Source organism: Procambarus clarkii, chromosome 67 (genome assembly GCF_040958095.1).
Source record: "Procambarus clarkii isolate CNS0578487 chromosome 67, FALCON_Pclarkii_2.0, whole genome shotgun sequence".
Taxonomy (NCBI): domain Eukaryota; kingdom Metazoa; phylum Arthropoda; class Malacostraca; order Decapoda; family Cambaridae; genus Procambarus; species Procambarus clarkii.
Window position 1 is genome coordinate 21,123,293 of NC_091216.1, and position 14,640 is coordinate 21,137,932.

The 14,640-nt window shown below is 41.3% G+C and overlaps 1 protein-coding gene across 6 annotated transcripts in view; it reads right to left on the reverse strand.

Annotated features, from left to right (window-relative positions):
* The window catches only part of Pli (E3 ubiquitin-protein ligase pellino), a 154,142-nt gene that overhangs the window by 21,139 nt on the left and 118,363 nt on the right, over positions 1–14,640 (reverse strand). For all 6 annotated transcript variants that reach the window (XM_045757674.2, XM_045757676.2, XM_045757675.2 and 3 more), the window contains 5 exons: positions 11,864–11,977; positions 8,294–8,482; positions 7,961–8,059; positions 6,625–6,840; positions 4,868–4,983 (listed from right to left, as the gene is read on the reverse strand). In XM_045757674.2, the coding sequence (XP_045613630.1) occupies positions 4,868–4,983; positions 6,625–6,840; positions 7,961–8,059; positions 8,294–8,482; positions 11,864–11,977 (734 nt within the window). The remainder of the gene's footprint in view (positions 1–4,867; positions 4,984–6,624; positions 6,841–7,960; positions 8,060–8,293; positions 8,483–11,863; positions 11,978–14,640) is intronic.

Consider the following 14,640-nt stretch of genomic DNA (forward strand, 5'->3'; position numbering starts at 1 on the left):
AATAAATAAATAAATAAATAAATAATATTATATATATATATATATATATATATAAAACTAATTGAATGTAATGAAATGCCATTCACCCAGAAGGGTGAGCCTTGGAGGCTTCTTGCAGCTATCAAGTTGATATATTTTGTATTAGTCTGGGGCATCAGTCAAATGGAGTTCAGCCTACCAAGGACCATGAGCCAGAACTTGGCTCCATCTCAGATGCAAAGGGAGCAATGGCCTATGGAAACCTCCATGTATTTGGAGCAATTCTATGTCTGCCATCGACTAGGGTTGGCACCCAGAAAGATAGGCATATCAAAACCAGGTGCAGGGAAGGAGGGAAACTGGATCAACCCAAAGTGTATCCCTGGCCACCGAAGCCGAGGCACGCAGATAACGGCGAAGACCCACAAATACACACATGATGCACCCCCGTCCTGACCAACTAAGGATTAATAACCCAAGGACCCTTCCAGAAGGCAGCTGTCTCGTTCTTTGCCAAAAAAGGAGGAGAAGGCTGCAACTGAACAAATCGATTACCAGGACCAAAAGAGCATGAAGCTCACCAACCTGACCCCCAGAGGCCAATCCAACAAAAAGAGGGCCTTGGAATAACAATTTTGAACTGAAGGGGCCACTAGGAATTGAGGAGGAGAGATGGCAGAGCACCCTGTCCAAGGGCCATGACAGCTCAGGTGGCACATAAGCAGGCCGGATGTGAAACAAAGCACGAGAAAGCTTACGGAATGGGGCAGAAGTGACATCCACCCTGAATGCAAGCTGGAGTGGCCCTGCCAGCATCGCACGTTACGAGGCGACAGTATTTGTCATCAAATGACAGTCCTGAAAAAGCCAAGAAAGGACAAGACATCCCGATCAGAAATAGAAAACAACCTACGAAGAGATAAAAAATGTCAAAGAACGCCAGGAAACTTCATACTGCCGCAGAGATGAAGGTCTCAGGTAAGACACCAACGAAGCCACTTGATCACCATACAAATGATGATAAACCCGCATCAAAAAGACCAGACGCAAAGAGCGGAAGAGAGGACCGAACCAGCTGAGTACTGGACTAGTCCAATTTGCTGAAAGAGGCTGAGCCGCGGGAAGACCCTCGAGTTCGGACACTGAACGAGCAGCACCTGAAATCAAGGCTGGGCCGGCCACCAAGGAGCCAGAAGGACAACTTTCCCCAGGTAAGTCTCCAAGCGAGCCAGGACCTGGAGCAACAGCTGGACCGGGGGAAAGAGGTACAGTTAACCCCACCTCAACCAGTCCTGCCGAAAGGCGTCCACCGCGATATGAACCACATGGAGAGCCAATCCCTGAAAATCCAGCAGGCAACTCACTCGAAGTGACCAGCCCCAAAGAGCCAAGAACAGAATAAAATCCCCGCAGTTCAGACAACGAACCACCAGAGAACAGTTTGAATGGAGCTGGATCGTGGAACCCAAGCGACCTAAACTCCCTGAAGTGACAGTCAAACCACTGTGAACTCCCACACCGGGCCGAGAGCCTGATGAAAGGATGGACCCCACCGCCCCTGGCTGGCCTGGTGAGCACTGGTCACAAAGCCCCTGCCAAGAGACGATGGCATCCGTGAACACATCGAGCAAGGTAGATGTGTTATGTGCCTTGGCGCCTTTAGGTAAGCGCCAGAGCACTGAACCCCCCAAAAAATGAAGAGGAAACCGGCGACACAGCAACCGACGCAAGGCCCCAAAGGCCAAACCCAGCGATCATGAAAGAGGCGGGAGGACCCCGAAGGAACCAGAACAGACACTGAAGCCAGATGCGACCCGGTGGGTAAACCAGCACGGCGAAGTCCAGACTCCCACACAATTGCTCGAGCAGCCGTCGACTGACCTGGGAACCCCCCCCCACCAAAAAAAGAAAAACAGTTGAAGGCAGGACTGCAGCCTTAGCAACGACTCCGGAGGGAGAAACAAGGAAGCGGTCGGAGAGTCCCACATGAGACCCAGCCAGGTCGTAATCTGGGACAGAACCAGATGCAACTTCCTCCAGTTAACCAGGAACACAAAACCGACAAGCTGGGTAAAAACCACACCCCTGGCGAGCAGACAAGCAGACCGATGGGGAAGCCCACACCAGCCAGTTGTCAAGGTAGGTCAGAACCCGAGAACCCTCACTGCCCAGTGAGCCCCGAATCCCCTGGAGGAGGAGGAGGAGGAGCCGCCCAAAGCCACCATAGGCTGGAGGATATGACCCAAAACACCCACAATTCTTAAGACCAAGCATGAGCAAACAGCGCGAGCCGCCCCCTCCCCCCATCGTCCCGTCAATGGGGCGAACCGCGAAAGGGCCAACGCCCCTTTTGAGAAGCCGGTTGACGAACAGAGCGATCATTGTGCCGACCAGACGATGCCGGCTCCAAAGCTGGCACCAATGGCCCACCCCGAATGGAGGAACCCCTGACCCCTGGTATGACCCATCCGAGAAGGCCATGAACGGCCACCCCGGAGAACCAACAAGTCCGACAGAGGACAACAAACTAGACAAAGTCGCCTGCAGACTGCGTGACAGCAGTCTCTGCAAACAACAACGGGCAAAACAACGACAAAAACCTAAGAGCCAGGGCCCAAGCAGATTCCAAAGAGAGCACAGCCTGCTGGCACATGAGGTGAGAAGCAAAGAACAGACACCACCACCTTTAGAATGGCGCAAAGAGCTTCAACAGCGTGGCCGACGCACTAATCGCCACGGCCACCGCACCAGACGAAGGCCCTCAACACCTCCACATCTTCATCAAGCCAATTCGAGGACAGCTCGAGAAGGAAAAATTAGCGCAAGACCGAAGCCAAATGCACAAGGCTTGCAAATCCTCCGCAACCAAACACGCCAAAAGGGTGGGAACCTGCATGTGGCCAACATCCTGAGGAAGCATAGAACAAACACGCATTAAGGTACTCAAACTCATACCCAAGTAAACCTGCAGAACAGTAGAAGTTTCTCTCCACTCAAGTGTGTGGGTCCGACAGATCCCATGCCAGGCCTCCAAGGAAAAGAATTTGAAGTCTGCTAGCCAGGAAGACTCTAGAACCTCCTACCGCACCCAATATGGGGAACAACCACTGAACTCAAACGAGGACAGATCCATCACAAACAGAATCCGGGTTTTGCAGGAGGTTTCAGGGCCATTGCTCCCTTAAACCTCTCTGAATGGGCCAGGTTCTGGCACTGGTCCCCGATAGGTCTGAACTCCTTAGCTAATGTCCCAGTCTAATATAACATACATTAGCCCGATAAGCTCCAGGGAGCCATAGGGGGCTCCCCACAGAAAAGTGAACACAGTTGAAAAAAGAACAAATGTCATAAAGGTTTGTTCAGTGTATGTCAGGTAGGCTGCTCCATTATTTAAAATATCAAATGTCATATTGATGTTTGTCAGTGGTGAAACGGACTATTTTTATTTCCAATATTTTAAATGGAGAAATTTGTTTTGAAAGACGAGTATTTCACATGACGAGCTCGGTGCCGGAACGGATTAAATTCGTTAATTGAAGTTCCACTGTATACTTGTATCCACTAACCCATTATCCTTATCCCTATATATTTTTTTTCTTGAGGGGGGGGAATTATTTTTTCTCTACTTCATTTCAAAACATATTGACCTACAACTTTTATATACTAAAGTACAAAAAGAATGAAAAGCAATATTTATTCAAACTTACAAAATATGACAAATTCAAACCACTATATTTATTGTCAAAAAGTTTACTGTACCTTCGTATTTCTGTATGAACAGGATTTTCAATTTTGAGACAGTTAAAAATTCAGTTCGAGCAATTCACCATTTTTACATATGTGCAACATTCCTTGGTTTAAGGTCTTTGCAAATGTGTTTAGTCATAAACCCATAACTTTAGGAGTTATAAATTTTTAGGTTTAATTTTTGCATTTACTGTACTGTATTTTGAAGGATACATTGACGATTTTTTTTTACAGTACACTATACTCTTAAACTAAATTTGAAATTGAGGAAAATGAACATTATATGCTATTCTGAGACCTATAATGAATAAAATAAAAATTGGTGACATTTCAAAATATAAATTCAAATTTGAAATTTAAATTTTTTTTTTTATACATTTCTTTTCATGTTATGATGATCCATTAAGAGAAGTTGAAGCATTTACCATACAGATTATGCACAAAACATTTGAGTGCATTTGAGGGAAGTTGATCAATTGTGCACCCGGCCCCCTTGATCATGTACCTTTATTACTTCAGTACAACATGTTTACTAGCTACTAAAATTTGTGGTCCAATACTTACCCCCATATTATTTAAAGCCAACACTGGGCAAAATAATATTGTATATCCTCCATAAGCAGAATTAATCATGAGTGTGAAAATATTAACACACAGACTACTTATAAAGTAATAGCAATGCTATGATGGAATGATATCTAGTCATATAATAAAGTTAGTTTAAACCAAACCGAGAACCATAGCACACAAGGCTGTCAAGCACTCACTTTTCCTCTTGTTAAACATGCTTTCATCTGCTAATACTTAGTTCCTCTCCAAGGTTGATCAGAGCACTTGTGTATGACTGGGTGTGTTTATCCAGGTTATTACATTACATAATCACTGATTCACTGATCATGCAAATTAAATTATTATTGATTATGCAAATTATTACTAATTATACAAATAGTGTGTTTATTATGCAAATTAAATTAATTAGGTGGATACACAGTCCTGTGCTCTAACTTTTCACCCTGACACTGCACAGGGAATCATTAATTGCAAATAAACTAGTGCAATAATAAATAAACTTTGTTGTCTCTACATAAATTGACAAATTACCTGATAAAACTATGGCTCGTGTAAAACAAAAAGGACTTACCTTACTGTTTTTTCTGAGGCCATATGTCCACATGGATTGAAACAGAAAGTTGGGGGACCACTGTCAACATAAAATGCTGGCTCAATGCCCATACACAGTTTGACTACAGGCCCAACCTGAAAGACAACTGGTTTAATATCTCAAAATAAAACATGAATATCAATGTGTAATCTTAAAATAAAGCTCAGAAACCTATTCAATTTAAATAAAATACCCATTTCTCTCTATAAATGACAAATTATCTCCAGGTTGTACAATGGCATAACAGACACGTGGGCAAGACAGAAAATTTGCAAAATTTTGAGGGAAAAAAAAAAAAAAAAAAAAAAACTGCAGCAACCAAGATGAAGCATATTGTCCAAAAAGGCAACGCTTCAACAGGAAATGCAAGGCAGCCAAATACAGGATAAAAAAGGTATGGAAAGTACAGAGAGCTCAGGCTGATATCAGGCAAAGAGAGTGGCGATACCTTCAACTATTCCATGCAATATTCAGTGTGATTTATCCCCTGCCATTATGAAACCTTGTAGTATGTTTCTTATGTCATTTAGCACAAAATAGCACGGATGCACAAGATTCTACAGGGTATTAACAGACATTTAAGGTTAGGGTCAGACAAAAGTGAGGCATAGACGGTAACTAGACAAAGGAGAGTTAAAGATACCAGAGAGCACTTCTTCACTATTAAAGAGTTGTAAATATAAGAAATGGATTAAACAAAGTGAGTGAAGCTAATACATTATGCAATTTTAAATGTAAATAATAATAAACTATTACAAAGATATTGTATTAAATTATTTTTTGTTTTGAAAGATGAGGCTTGGAGCGGATGTTTGACCGTGAAGCACATCTAAGCGAGTACAGTAACTGTGTGAAGGTACCCAAGTGTAAAAGAAATGTGTACCCAATGAGAATTTTAAATGACATGCTGAAATTGCATTTTAAGACTGTTGTTTATAACTAGATAAATGAAATACTATTTGACTGTGTTACATTCTTCTAATTCTATAAAGGTTCTCTAGGTATTATATACTCGAAATTTAAACTGTATATCTGTGGATAAAAAGCATGAATGGGCATACAGTATATCTTCGTCAATAAATTAGAATGTCTGCATCTGTTTTAGATTGGAAGCCAGATCCTTGGGGCTATCCTCAAAATATTTTAACACTAATTGCTGTCAAGTATGAGCCTAACATGAGTGGATCATGGTTAGTATAAATGAAAAGTGCCACTTGACAGTGCCAAAAGGACACCAAGATAAATCTTGTGGTATAACATTAACTATATTGTAAAATATTATGCACCGATGTCTGCAAGAGTAAAAAAAAATCTGGACCGTAAAACTTAACTGTAACAGTCTATAATGTTTGATAATGATGCTATTAACCCCAGGTCCGCCACCCACCATACACACTCCATATCCACCCTCCTGCTGCCTCTCGGGTGCCAATCATCCATACAACCTCTCGCATCATATCAAGAACGTATGCATAGGTTGACCTGGGTACTGGTCAGAAAATGCAAGGAATCACATTTAACTCCAGGTCTCACTCCGATTTCCAGGTTGTCCTGCTCATTGGGTTGATTTGGGAACGGCTAGGTATCCAATCCAGTACATTATAAATGAACCCTATGTGCTCTTCTTTGTCCTTGTTACAATACAATACACAACAGCATTTATCTGGCAATGAAAATAGAGACCTTGAAACTGCAGTGAGAAATAAAGCCCCTATAAAGCGAGATAAGATTCTCACCTTAAGACACATGGGACACGTATGGGCATTGGAGTCTTTCTCATGGCCCCACTCGTGTAGCCCTTGCACATGGCCACAGATAAGGTACACTACAGGCTGCTTCTCTGTAGCCGTTAAAGTAGCTTTTCGAGGTATCACAAGTGTGTTCAGACCCACTGGACACTGCGGACGACCTGCATTCAGTTCATCCACCATCTGTTCAAGGTGACGCTTCGTCTGAAAGAGAAGTACTTAAAAATCAACACTAAAAGAATATGTAAAACCTAGAAATTACTATTAGTGGACAACCAGGGCATATACCAATCTAACACTATTATTGTATATCCTATTACCTGTACATGTGCAATTAATTAATCTTATTTTCTGGGATAAAAGTAATAAATTAGGCCATAAACTACAACTGAAATATAGACACAGTTCAACCGTGACTTGGCAAACTATGCAGGACCACTAATGAAATGGGCAGGAAAAATGTAGTGGGTTATATTAGTGTAGTGGTCATGTCTATAGCCATGGTTGTAGCTGTAGTTATGGTTGTAGTTATGTGATTGCAGTTATGTATGTAGTTGTAGTTGTGTATATAGTGTAGTTGTGTTATATATATTTTTTGGTGTTGGAAAGGTTATGATTATAATGACAGTTGTGTTTCGATTGTGGAAGTGGTGATATTTGTAGTAGTGATGTTGGCAGAAATGTTTATACAATAGCTATTTATAATTGTGATGTTGCCAGAAATGTTTATAGGTATTTATAATTGTGATTGTAGCAGAGGTTGTGCTTGCACTGGTGTTTGTAGTGAGAAAGGTATTTGTTCCCATTCTCTTGTCACTGTATAGGTTTCAGTATTCTCCATTGTTTATGGATTCCTTTTTAGGGGCTATTTTTTTCTGCTGGTGCTTTCTACAAATAAAAAGTTCAATAAGCTTTAAGTCAGGTGGTTTAGGATCCTGGTTGGAGAGATTCATTCATGTACCTACATCACAACCAATGTTCCTTATAAAGAATGAGACATTCAGGCGTGTCTCTCTAGTGAATACGAAAGGACTTTTTGGAGCAAAAAGAAAAAAAAAGCTGCTCAAAAAAGGACTTTTTGGACCCAGGGATACACACAATAAAGAAGATTTAATTGCTCAAAATAATAAAATAAATCAGTACACCAAAAGCCAGTTAATTAAATCATTATTTATTAAAACAACTTAGTTCTCAGAATAGTCTTAAAGGTGCTAGAAATGGGGATCTCTATTGTTATACTGCATGGCTGACAATATTATAGTATCTGAATAAATTTTGTTAACAAGTGTCAAATTGCTAAATATTAAATAAACAAACAACTTACCGGTGATTTGCCTAACCCCTCAGCCGATCTCCATAACAGTGTGGCCCCACACAAGTCTATCAGTGTCCCATCTTGTAGAACATTAGTTTCCTCCTCTATCTGTTCAACAATAATTAAAAATAAGATAAATATAGACCTGAAAACGATAATTTTATCAATGGAAATCTGAACTCTTGTAATATGAAGTCAACACAATCATTTGAACCAATCATATTATGCTAACCTAATTATAAATCACAATATAATATACAGCATACCAGTTAAAGCAGCACCACCCCCAACGCTTTAGCAGCCATCCACAGTAGCACCAACACTACATATACTTTTACTAACCTTAATCCCTTTTTGTGGAGCAGAACGAGATTCCCTTAACGCATACACACCACCCCCTACTGACACTTCTCTCCATATGCCAGGCTTAGCTTCTCCTCCACAGAACTGACTTGGAGGGTGCATAATTAATACTCCATTTGTTGTTAAGCCATCAATTTCTCCATTGTTTTGCCACTTCGTTGCTTTCTCCTGTGTCAAAAACAACAATATTTACAAATTTTCAATACGGATATATAAATTAGGTTATAAATTAGCTTATAAACCAAAATTATTATTGTACATGCAGTTATATATATCTATATGAACAGTTATGAATGTGACATAATACATATGCTCATGACTGCCCTGTTCAAGGCCAGTCCCCAGTGCCTAATAGGCAGCCAGCTTCCTCTACCCTGTATGGACACTGGCATTTAGATACCATTAACCCATCACCTGCACATCACAATCAGGGATGTGATTGCCATTAACCCTTAAACTGTTTGCAATAAAATTCTCTAGAAGAACATCAGTAAAAAGAGTCACGAAACGTATAGGGATACCAGCACCAAATAAATAACTACGAAGATGACTCGCCGTGAGCGCCCATCAGCAACAAAATGTTTTTACTCTTGGGATTGTAATCACCTCCACACTTGTTCTACAGCGTTAATTTTGGTATCAATGGATTCGCAATGAAATTCCCAACACGGTGATATGAATATAAGCGTAGAATAATGATTGCGGCCCGCCCACAAGAGTGTGGGAACTGGTGAAATTGTTACCCGGTATCGGTGACGGGACGACGCACGGCGCTTTGAAAGTTAATACTTATTTCACTCTCATGACATTAATTTTCTATGTACGTCATTCATTTTTGCGTCAATGTGTTCGCAATAGAATGTTCTATGTGCCCATAGGTAAAAAATATCAACAAAGCGTAAGTTAGAATAGCGCCAAATATAAAACAACGCTGGAACATATCAGTGAGCGTCAAACACACACGAAATGTTTTTACTTTTGTTATGTTTGTCAAGTTTATACTTGATGCACACAGTTATTTTTGGTTGTATATTGATCGGAATAAAATTCCCTAAACAGACATATGCATATAATACATGATATGGGGGAAGCATTACCAGTATAAACGGCTAAAGTCACCCACCTGCAACCCGTTTGGGACAAAATACCATTTGATCGAAGTTATCCACACCTTTCATGAACTTATTATACCATGCAGCCTAGTGGTGAGAAAGAGAGCCTCATAGCGCGCAGTTTAAAACAAACCCAAAGTAAATCGGATAAAAATTGAATTTTATACAAATATTTTAAAAGTTGACATAACTTTATGTCCACTATGCGTTTACGTTAGACGAAACCGGACGCGCCGGCGCGTTCAGATAGCGCGAAAGTGTTAATAATGATGAAATAAATAACTAATTATTTAACCATGATTGTTAAATGGCCAGGCTCTTCTACGTATAAGATTCAGGCATTAATGAACCCTGTGCTGGTGACGATGTTCACAGCGTGAGGCATAGAGCCACAACACACACAGCTACAGCACAATAAATATGATTTCTGTGTGTTTTTGAAGTTGGGACGTAAGGTGAAGGACCACTCTGCCCTTCCAACCGAGTGTTTGGGGGTCATACGTAAACACTTGGACTGGCTGCAGGAGGTGCCTCCAGACTTCGTTATTTCAGTAGAAATCCAGTTGTATGCCTTAAGTCAGTGGTGGTCTGATGGTAGAGTATGCGACTGGCAATGCCGGTGTCGTAGATTTGTGCCCACCTATAGTCCTAGTGGATTTTCTCATTTATATATATCACGTTAATGTGATTTCTGTGTTGTTAATAATAATTTATTAATAATAATAATAATAATAATACTGTAATAATAATAAACTAACTGGTGACAAATACTGTAGGTAAAAAGTATCTTTCTGGCAAATTAGCACCTGGCCCAAGTGATTGCCACAGGCTGATTGCTCCATAGGTGCTTGTAAATCACGTCATCATCATGAGACTTCTTCCCTCCACCACGGCCAAAGTCAATTTTTTTTTTTTGCATTATCACTTAAAGCTTTTTAACAATACTGTACAGTAAAAAAAAAAAAAAATTGTATAATTTTTTCCTTGCACAAGAGATGAATTGTCATGGAAATTTAAGTGCACAGCTGAGGGGGTTAAGGTTTGATATTGATATGTTCAGTATCATTGTGTGTTTTCCATGCATTGGTGGCATTTCCTACAGATTCAGAAATACTGTACAGTACTTGGCTTTGTGGCTGGTTACTGGTATTGAGCCAATAGTGATGTCAGACTCCAGTCACATATTTCATTACCCCATAATGCATCTTTCATAGTACTGTATCTATCAGTGTAATCCTACAGCATGTCTAATGATTATTGTAAGAAGTGTGCAGAGATCATAATCACAGAAAATCATATTATAGAATTTATTCTAACATTTTCATATTAAATACCATTCATATTTCAGTATGTTATTGAGAATATTCACATCCGGGCATTTTTTTTTTGTGTGTGTCTCCAGATACTGGCTACTACTGTGTAAGTACAGTATTCTAACACTTTCCCCGTCCCCGGTACGCGTTTTCCAGCCTACCTCAAGAGGAGCTGAGAGTTTCCCACGAGCGCTTGGCCAGATTCAAATATGTACTGTATACTCTTCAGTTTTCTCACCTCAATTTTCGTGTTACGGCGTTCATTTTGGTATCTTTTTGTTTGCAATAGAATTCCCTACAGGGATATATACATAGATAGTCCAAAAGCTCAGCCTGCCACCCGCTCCAAACTCTCAAATTGGTCGAGGGTTACCCGTGAGCGTGCAACCCCCAAAAATGTGTCTTCTCTTCGGGATTCTCACCTCAATTCTCGTGCTACGTCGTTCATTTTGGTATCAATTTGTTCGCAATAGAATTCCCTGTAAGGGGTACATGCATTTATAGTCCAAAATCCAAGCCACCCTTTCCCCACAGCAAAGGTCAAAGTCAGCCAGGCATTAGCCATGAGCGAAAATGCATTTGCACACCCGCTACACCTGCTGACATATGTGTATAATCTTTTTAGTTTGATAACCAATTTTCATGTTACATCGTTCATTTTGGTATCATTGGCACAAAGTTTAAAACATGTCCCAAAATGATCTGATAAAAAAATGTAATTTTAACAAATATATTAAATTTCGACGTCAGATACATCCGCAGAGTTAATTGTGGACGTCATATACGTCCCTCCTGAACGAATGTGTTAATTTAGAAAAGTGCTCACATACTATTTTTTCCATTATGCCTACAATAGACATTCTAATTATGTTGGAGATCTCTACACCTCATTAATGTTGAGAGATATTTGTACACATACAAATCTCATTTTGTATGTTTTGTACACATACAGCATGACATTTTTGAGGGACTTTTACAATTAAAATATTTGTTACTGAGCACAACTGCATAGCATATTTGCAATATTTTCTAAATTTCTTACAAGAATTGGTGTTATATATTAAAACTAAATTTAAAAGCTTGAATTTTTTTGTATAGCAATAAAGATTACATGTAATACTTACACCCAGAAAAATATTTCTTGACGAGTCGAAGCCAGCAGCATAAACCTGAGTAGTGCGAGTAGTTCTGTGAGCAATTATTCGACACGCAAATCTACTTATTGTACTCTGCGTTACCTGAAAAAAATTAAAACTAATATAAGTAAAACACCAGAAAAAATACAAATATAAATGATTAACCCCTCAACTTTGCAACGCGCCTGCAGGCCCTCAATGAGGGTGAGCAACGCACCTCCGGGTATTTATATTTTTAGCGTTCCATTAAAAAATCCCGCGGCTACATGAGGTTCACATCAGCTTCCTCATGGCTCTTGTAAACAGACACCATCTTTTAAAAAAAGTCGTGGGCCACATTCCCGGGTGAGAGCCTCGGTACCGAGTAAGCAACCAAGGCTGGTGCACACAGCATGAGCTCACAGTACTGCTGTTTAGCATTGCGACCACAGCATCGCCTAATAATGTTAAAATATATATATAACGTGTATTATTTAGCCATGATAGTATTACAGAAGAGCCCAAGTGTGATAATGACTGTGTACAATACTCAAATATCAGTGATTCAATGCTGTTCACGATGTTCACAGCGCTAGCCACAGCACCACAGCATTATTTCGTCCATCTAGGAATCGTCAAACGACTTCGTAGGTTCCTTTACAAAATAAACTTGGTCAAATATTCATTTACAGGAATTAGTGATCAGGATTGTGATAACAGTAGGATTGTGGTGATAATTAGCGTTGTGCGTAGTATTGTCGGAGGTGGTGGTTTGGTGGGGGAAGGAGAGACTCCAGATAGCGTCACCGTGTGGCAGCCACTCTTGTTCTGCTCACCATACTAGCTTAGTGGTTCGCTATTGTGAATACACATGTACATGGGTATATACAATGTGTGTATGTACCCATGTACATATTTGTGTAGTATTGGGGGAGGAGGAATTTTGGTGAGGGAGGGAGGGAATCGAGGTAGCCTTACCGTGTGTGGCAGCCTCTGTTTTGCTCACCATAGTGGTTTACTGCCATAATATAGTGTACGTGTTCATTATACATAGGATTGGCATGAAAAAACTAAATGTATTTGGAACTGTACGCAAAAAATGAACAAAAATATATTCATGGCAACTCGCGCATCTTGACCCGGGCGTCCTACTGGCCCCGGGAGCGTACGCCACAAGTGACCAGGGATTGACGACGTCACGCGTGAACTTATGGACCCCATAGCAGCCAAAGTAAGTACAATTTCGACTTTGTTAACATATCCATACTCAGGGAAGGGTTTTTGACACTTTAAAAAAAAAAAAAAAAAAAATCCAGAGAATTTATTTCCTGAGCACTAGGGCGGGGTTGCCATATTGGAAGCCGAGCAGTTGGGGGGTTAAAGTGAGGCATACAAGTGAAAAAAAAAATCCCCCGACAAGGAGAGATTTACGAGTGATTCTTTAACCATAACGCCCAACTACTGTAATACCAGATGGCAGCTCAGGTCACCCAGGTCCAGGCCAAGCACACACCTAACTTCAATCTCCAGTTGATTGACAGATGAGAGGCGGGACCAAAGACCCAAAGCTCAACCCCGGCAAGCACAACTAGGTGAGTACTTGTCTGGTGTGTTTGGGAGCATCATCCTGACTGGACAGCTCCTCTGCTTTAAACGTTCAATTAAGAACAGTTAACTATTCCTAGAACAATTGTTTTGCATGGGGCAATTGCTATATTATTGTGTCCTATTATGCCTCATGATTGTGTGTGCCTCCTGGCTTTGCTACAACTGTGAGTCAGGGTTACCTTCCCTGGTACCTACCTTGTGTCTACCTTGACTAGATTCCAGGGTTCAACAGCCCCATGGCCCGGTCTCCCTCCCGGTTGGTCGTCTGGTCAACCAGGCTGTAGACTTAGCTGCTCGCAGCCTGATGTATAAATCACAGCCTGGTTGATCAGGAATTAGTAGATCAAGCTAGTACTCAGCTGGTAGTCAGCTTGTATATCCTTTGCCCCACCAGACACTTATTTTCCGATTGGTTCGAGTTCCTCCTTCAAGTTGGCACTCGAGTAGCACACTATACAGTACTTGTTCTCTACTGCATGGGCCATGGATGGTAAGTACTGTGGTAGTTAGCTGTGTGCTTGTGTTACCATCATGGTAACCTGCTTCCTGCTTCTAGTACGTGTTGGAGCTTTACACTTTAACTGAGGATACCACCGAGTGTCTGGCAATTTTTTTTTTTTTGTCTGTGGCTGCATACGCCCTACCTAGCCGAGTGTTTCAGGCCGGAGTTCGGTGTTTACTTAGCTGATGCACTCCTCTTACCCTGGCATGCCAGCCTCTGCATGAGGGTTATCTTGAGATGATTTCAAGGCTTGGTGTCCTCGCGGCCCGGTCCTCGACCAGGCCTTCACCCCCAGGAAGCAGCTCGTAGCAGCTGTCTAACTCCCAGGTACCAATGTACTGCTAGGTAAAAGGGGCATCAGGGTGAAAAACATTTTGCCCATTTGTCTCCGGCTCCACCGGGGATCGAACCCGGAACATCAGAACTACGAATCTAGAGCGCTGGCCACCCAGCTGTCAGGTGTCTTGCTAGCCAATATACCTCATTCCTGTGTAACTTTTTTGCCATGTCTGCTGGGTTGTTTTAGCTTCCTCATATGATTCTGTACAAGACTCTACAATTTCTGCTGCCCTTATATCTTCTGGATAGAAAGCTGCATTCTTTCTGCCCCTGGGGGCTGCAGGAAGCCTGTGTCTCAATGGCAGCAGTTATGGGAATCTGCACTTATGTTGGTTGG